Raw genomic sequence first — 7,500 nt, 5'->3', positions numbered from 1 at the left:
CAACAGCGACAAAAACGTAGTTTGGTTTTGTTTGTATACATTCATTTACTGTACTGCATCATCTGAGTCGGTGGGGAGGGGGTTGCAGCCAGGCGTCTGATTGGTCCAGAGGTGTCACATGACGGTCACATAGTGGTCACATGGTGTGTGACGGGTCCCAGCTGCACCCGGGACCCCCTGTGGTGATTTGAGATTCATTGAGGGCAGCGTGTGTTTGCAAACACTTCAGCTGTTCAAACAATGTCCTGGTCGCTTCTGCAACACACACACAGTCACACACACACACACACACACACACATGTACTCACACGCACTCTCACACACACTAACACACACACACACTCACTCACTCACACACACACACACACACACACACACACACACACACACACACACACACACATGTACTCACACGCACTCTCTCACACACATACACACACACACACACACACACACACACACACACACACACACACACACACACAGTCACTAACACACACACTCACACACACACACACACTCAAACAGACACACCCCACACACACACACACACACACACAGAAACACACACACACACACACACACACACACACACTCACAGAAACACTTGCACGCACACATACAAATTCACACACACACACAAACTTACAAAACACACATATTTAGACTAACCCTCACTGCAACAAATGAATTAGCTCAAACAGAGACACACACACACACACACACACACACACACACACACACACACACACACACTCAAACTGACACACACACACGCACACATACACACACATGCAGACACACAAACATATCTATCTATCTATGTGAGATTGTTCATGCAGTAATGATTGGGTTGCGTGAGTACTGTGTTGCGTGTGCGTGTGTGTGCGAGCTTGCGTGTGCCTGCGTGCATGTGTGTGTGTGCGTGTGTGCGTGTGCTTGCGTGCGTGCCTGTGCGTGCTTGTGTTTGTATGTGCGTGTGTGCATGCATGATTGCGTGCATGCTTGCGTGTGTGCATGCGTGTGCTTGCGTGCGCGTGCGTGTGTGCGGGGTGCACGGGTGGTTGCTTGTGTGGCCGACTCGCCTCATATTGGAACTACCAAGGCATGACTGCCCATTACATGGCTCCTTAGCCACACGCAGACATATCTCATCATCTCATCATCTCATCATCTCATTAGCCCTGGGACACGCTTCCATTCCATCCCATAATGTGGTCACTCGTAAATGAACGAGACGGATATTTATATATGCGCGTCCATTCAGGCGACCGCCACACCGTTCTGCACTCAACACAAAACACAAAAGCTGCCGTTTAGCTTGAGAGCATCTCCACCCGGTGAGAGTGGAGGTGAGGGTGGGGGGAGGGTGATGGGGGAGGGGGGTCGGTCCGGTCAACAGCGCTTTCATGCAACCACTCAGCAGTCCTAGAATGGTGCTCCACCCTTAAATTAACCGCTAGCGACGTGCCAAACAACCCAACGTGCTATCGAGACGGCGTTGTCCGTTGAGAGGAGGCCACTGGAGGTGGGGGAGGCGGTACACCTGTCGGAGGAGGGTGGAGGGTGAGGGACCCAATTTCCTTCCTCCCTCCGTTACCCCCCCCTCCGCCAGCGAGGGGGACATCAGGCTTTGACACGTTGCTGGAAGCAGAAATTACCCTGTGATTTACCTTCCCTAAGCCCCAGAGCTGACGTAGCTTGGGTGGCTTCCTTCAGTGGCCACTATTTGTCGCGAATAGTCACTGGTTTCCAATGTTACTGGCAAAAACGGGTTTGTCTAGCTCCGGGTCGCCGCCTATAATCAACCCGAGGTGCTATGAGGAGGTGCTCATTAACATTTTCTGTTTAGAGAAGAGGAGTCGGAGGTGGAGGCGGCGGTGCACCTGCCGGAGGAGGGCGGAGGGCGAGGGGCCCCAAATTCCCCGATCCGTTCCCCCGTCGGCTCCTTCGACCGTCGGTAATGGTCCAAGATTGGACCTTAGAAGTGTTTGAAGAACAATCAAAGTGCGGTTTCCACTTTTTGCGCCGTTTTGCCGAGTTCAGGGTCGCGGTGTACATCAAGCCGACGCGCGCATTGAGGAGGTGCTCCAGCGTTGACCTGCTCCGCTTTCCCGTCGGGGGAGGCGGAGCACCTGCCGGGCAAGAGAGGGGTGTACCCTCCCCACGTAGTCGCCGACCCCTCTCGGCGAGGGGACATCAGGCTCCGACACGGTGCTGGAAGCAGAAAAACACCCAGGAGTGTCTAATGAGGCGTCCCCGAAGAAGAGGTAGCGTTTCAGCGTGTGGTTTATTTTTTTTTTTTTGGAGGAAAGGGGGCTTTCGTGGGCTCTGGGCAGACCCCCGCCAGCACACCATCTGTAAGCCACAAACACTCCATCGTAAGCGCACTCGCATGTGACTCACAAGCAGCATTAAATCAGTTTAAAGACGTGATGCACATTTAACCTTGTTATACTCGGGTGATTTCGACGTTGGGAGCGGAGGACGGCGTAGGAGGAGGAGGGGGGGGGGGCACGTGAAGGAAAAAGGAGAGCAGTACTCCTGGAAAATGAATAGACGATGAAATAATGGCAAACGGTGGAGGCCCGATGAATGGCTTCCTGTGATTATGTGTTAATAAAGTTGCTTATTAGGGACGCACGCGAAGAGAGTATCTGTATCTCGACGAAGGGGAACAGATCTGATTGCATGAGCCATATTGAACACGACCGGTGAAATAATGACTCGGAAAAAATAACTTCTTGACACGTACGGTAGAAGCATGCTACGGATGTCCCCTATGGAATAAAAATAGATTATGTTGTAATGACCCCAAAATGATTTAGTCTGTACTGCTCAGCAAAAGTTATAGATCGGATGGGAATGATGTTGATGCGGTGATCATTTGTTTGTGCTGGCATGCGATCTATGTGCATATGTGTGAACGTGTTTCTGCAATCTGACGATGGTAAAGTGGCAGCCATCTGTGACTGAACAGCCCGTGTCATGTGGATGTCACCATTAGCGGGGCGGCCCGCATTATGTTCGCAGGCGCGCTGTCTGCGTGGCGTTGCATGTGAATCAAGGACCGGTGAGGGTGATGGGCGATGGCTTATTTAACCCGAAAGCAATCAAGCGTCTTGCCTTTATTCAGCTGCTTCAGGGTGACTTATGTTTGATGGCAACTCTTTACTCGGATAGTCTAATGCTAATACAGGGGCAGTGGCTCAGGAGGTAAAGCGTCTAGCAATCGGAAGATTGCCTGTTCGGTCCCCGGCTCCTCCTGGAAGCGTGCTCAAGTGTCCTTGAGCAAGACACTTAAACTCCAACCGCTCCCGCCTTGCCTGGCTTCTTCCATCGGTGTGCAAATAAGTTGTAAGTCGCTTTGGACATAAGCGCTTGGTAAATTACCAAATGTAATTAATACTCCACTCAGTATCAGCTGACTCTCGGTTGATACTTGCAGCCAATGTTACCTAAGTCAGTCCCACTAGCGTGCTTTTTTCTGAGAGTCGGTCCTTGACGAGCCACTCAGTGAAATAATTTGTTAGATCATCCGAGTTTCAATTGTTTCATTTAGTCGGCGTATCACATGGTGAGTGAGGAAGGACTTCCCGAACAACTGATTGACAGTCATAAGAGTCATTTTTCCTTTCCTTTCTGCCTTTCTTTGCCTTGGACCGATTTGCCGGAGTGACTCCTGTCTCCCGAGTCATTCGACACAGTCGTTTTTAAGTCTGGGATCACTTTCTATTTGTAGGCCACAATATTAAGCACAGTTCTATGTGTTTGTGACGTTGTCAGTGGTTTTTCTTCATAGAAAGTGGTGTGCCATGGGATTATTTCATTATTGCTTTGTGCCACGGTAGAAAAATGCTTTGGAAGCTCTGACCTAAGTAATACTGAGTTTAATATCAATGTGGCTGCACATTGGGCCCTCCCTTAACCTTGGATGTTTGGATGAATTTCAGTTTTGAAACATCCCTTGCAGATGCTTACCCTGACTTGAACCACACCAAACATAACCTTAACCCTGAGTTGTTGGGCAATTTACTGACACCACTTACTGAGTTGGGCATGGATGTGTGCAGTCCACAATAAATAAAGTGTAACAGCTGTTTTTTGGGTTTTTTTTCCCATTGATGTCAACTGATCCGCCTGTGTGTCTCGTTTCTTCCAGGTGATCTCGGCTCTGTCAAGAATCTCCCACCACAGCATAGCGCAGATCAAAGGGATCAGGTGAGTGAATTCACCACACGCCCTCGCTTCCCGTTAGAACAGCGGCGGCGGCGAATAAACGGTCGCTTTCATCTCAAACTGCAGCTCTGGATGCACTGTTCTGTTTCTGAAGGACCTCAAAGGTCTGTGAAAAGCTGCTGTCGGTGTCGCCCAAAAGGTGTTTGAATAAAGAACAGGACGGCTCCACTGATATATATATATATATTTTTATAAATGTGCATTTGTGTGTAATGTACAATTTGAAACGTTCAAATATAGTTAATATAGATTAATTGGAGCACTGTCCCGAATGTTTTTGATTCTGTACAATTTGTAGGATTCAGCACCCGGTCTTAACTATTGCCATATGGAGCTGAGCGCATTTCTTTTCATAGAATCTCTCACAATGGAGAACACAAATAGGCACATAAACACCCTAACGCCCGACAGCAGGAGCAATACCCTCAATCACAGCACGTGGTGTTGCTTCATCTGTCATCGCGGCATTAATTTGGTTAGTACAGCTCGTGCACTAATGTTTCAGCGCGGATGTTGTGGAGAATCCTTCGGAATGGCTTTCTGATTCCTCTTCATTGGCTCAATCTGTTTAGTGCGCCACGGCTCTGTTGCTGAGGCATAAAAAAGCTATTTCATCCGGCGAGGTAATGAGTTGACAGAGCGTGCCCATTGGGCCCAGTGCCAGGAGATGCAGAAAGGCGGGGGGAGCACAGAATAGACAGAGAGCTAGAGAACGATAGGCCTCCGCCATTAATAAACACAACACGGCTCGCTGACAGAATGCATCAAATCAGCGGCCAGTCAGGCTATACGCAGTCATCCTTCTCACAGACGGTCCAGGACGACTGTCTGTCTGTCTCTTGCAGCCTTGAGCGCAGGACGGTTTCTACTTGGTATGGACATGTGACAAACTCCCCACAAGGTTCCTGGGGTGGATATGATATATGCGTCTACGTTCCAGGCATTGAGTTCAGTGCTTATGCTGCATGTATGCTCAGTGACCCTGGCCGACCCAGCTACCGGGCCTCCTCGCACACTTAGTGGGATCTCTGCTGGGGGCAAGGGCAACTGGAGTCTTTGCAGAGGTTCAAGGCCTGTCAGCCCCGTTCAGCCTCATTCCAGAGGCCCTTGTCATCAGCCCTGCACAGTGGTAGTCATATACTGTACCACAAACTTAGTTATACTGTTTCAACTCATGCCATGGTGCTACCGGTTACAACATTGTATAGCCGACTCTTGGTGGGAACTGCTTAGCAACAATCGATCAATCCCTTTCTTCCATGCCCGTGGCACTAACATGCTATTTGGGCAATCATAATTATCTTATAGCATTCTAAATTAAACTAACTAACTGTGTTAATGCACTCAAGAAGCATCAACAACAGATTGTGATCTGATAGCTCAATACATGAGCAGCCATGGCATAAATGCAGCTGCTTGTTGTTGCAGCTCCATTTGTTGTTTGCCAAAGTACTCTGGACGGCATGAATGCATATCAAATTTCAGCTACAGTGCAGGCTTCCATGCTGGATCAAAGTACAGGAGAAAATATTGGGTAAGTATGGTATTTTATGCCTGAGATATGACAACGCGTTAGCAAGCTACTTCTTTTCCGTTGCTATAGGTCAATATTATTAGTTCCGCAGCAACCGATGCAATGTGTATTATACTATAAAGTGAAGACAAATGGTGTTGTCACATGTATTTACCCTGCACTTCATGGCCTAAATCCTTTTTGTGTGGTCACAGTTGGAAACCATACCCCGTGCCACGCTTAGTCCTCTTTTCACCAGAGGGTTGCCTTGGAGAATTAAGGCCCGAGTCTTGAACATTGCTCTATCCACAAGGGTCTAGGAAATCTAGACACGTTCAAAAAGGCAAGACCCAGGAAAGAAGTGAGCGGAGAAAACACAACATCATTTCAAGGCAAATTGTTGTATTAGATACAATAAGATAAGATAGGATAGGACAGGATAGGACAGGATAGGATAGGACAGGATAGGACAGGATAGGATAGGATAGGATAGGATAGGACAGGATAGGATAGGATAGGATAGGATAGGATAGGACAGGATAGGATAGGATAGGATAGGATAGGATAGGACAGGATAGGATAGGATAGGATAAGGTAAGGTAAGATGATATACCATAGATAAGATAATATAGAATAGGATAGGATAGGATAGGGTTAGGTATCATAAGATACTATAGTATAAGATAATATAGGATAAGATTGGTTAAGGTAACATGAGATTATATAGGATATGATAGAATAGGATAGGATAAGATAGGGTAAGGTAACAAAAGACAGGATAGGATAGGATCGGATAACGTAGGGTAAGGTAACATATGACATTAAAGGATAGGATAGGATAAGATAGGGTAAGGTAACATAAGATAATATAGGATATTATTATATAGGATAGGATAGTTTAAGATAAGATAAGTTTATTAACACTTTATTTACAGTTTATTATTCACCGGAGGGAAATCTATCCATCTATCTCCAAAATGAACATGAAGTAGCACTATAATAACTAGTGACTAGTGAGTCCAATATATGCAGGTGTCAGTTAGTACGATTACTGCATTAATCGTACTAACTGTTACAGTATTAGTACTAGTTACAGTATTGCAGCATTACCAATAAAAGTGGCGCACAGTAGTAACAGTGGCCAAAAAAACTGTCACCCAGTAAAATCAACAGCTAAGTTCCATACATTAACCATGTAACGGCATCCGTCAAAGAGCGTCAACAGTCGATAAAGCCGATTGTAGGAAGTTGTTTAAAAAATGAAACCAGTTGTTTCCCCAATCGAGTAGTCCCTTTTGGGGGGCTCGGTGGTGAGCACTGTCCACTCACAGCAACAAGGTTCTGGGTTCAACCCGACCGGGGCCTTTGTGTGTGTTCTCCCCATGTTTCCTCGGGCTTGCCCCACCCTAAAGACATACATGTCAGGGTGCCCGCGAGCAAGGCATCGGTCAAGTGGTCGCCCGCTGCTCCGAGATACACAACATTAGAGGATGGGTCAACTGCAGAGAACTGGTTTCCATCAGAGGGATTAATGAAGAATAAAACAAAGTAAATAAATACAACAAATAAGAATATATGTATTTTTTTTCCCGGAGCCCATGCACTTGATCTGTGGTTGTTGGTATGGGTTTGTCCATTGACGGGAGGTTGAAGCGTATTGATCTCCTGCTCGATGCCTCGTCGCTGGAACTGCTCTATGATCATCCCCCGATGCATCTCTGTCGTCGTGCGAGCGGCTGAGGGAGGGA

General features: G+C 47.4%; 1 protein-coding gene across 4 annotated transcripts in view; it reads left to right on the top strand.

The window, feature by feature from the left end:
• vav2 (vav 2 guanine nucleotide exchange factor) overlaps nt 1–7,500 on the top strand; it is a gene marked incomplete at its 5' end in the record, with an annotated part of 226,110 nt that overhangs the window by 161,870 nt on the left and 56,740 nt on the right. For all 4 annotated transcript variants that reach the window (XM_080018154.1, XM_080018155.1, XM_080018153.1 and 1 more), the window contains one exon: nt 4,163–4,221. In XM_080018154.1, coding sequence (XP_079874280.1) covers nt 4,163–4,221 — 59 coding nt within the window. The remainder of the gene's footprint in view (nt 1–4,162; nt 4,222–7,500) is intronic.

Source organism: Zeus faber, assembly GCF_960531495.2.
Source record: "Zeus faber genome assembly, chromosome: 17".
Taxonomy (NCBI): Eukaryota; Metazoa; Chordata; class Actinopteri; order Zeiformes; family Zeidae; genus Zeus; species Zeus faber.
This window is presented reverse-complemented; position numbering and strand designations above follow the sequence as displayed.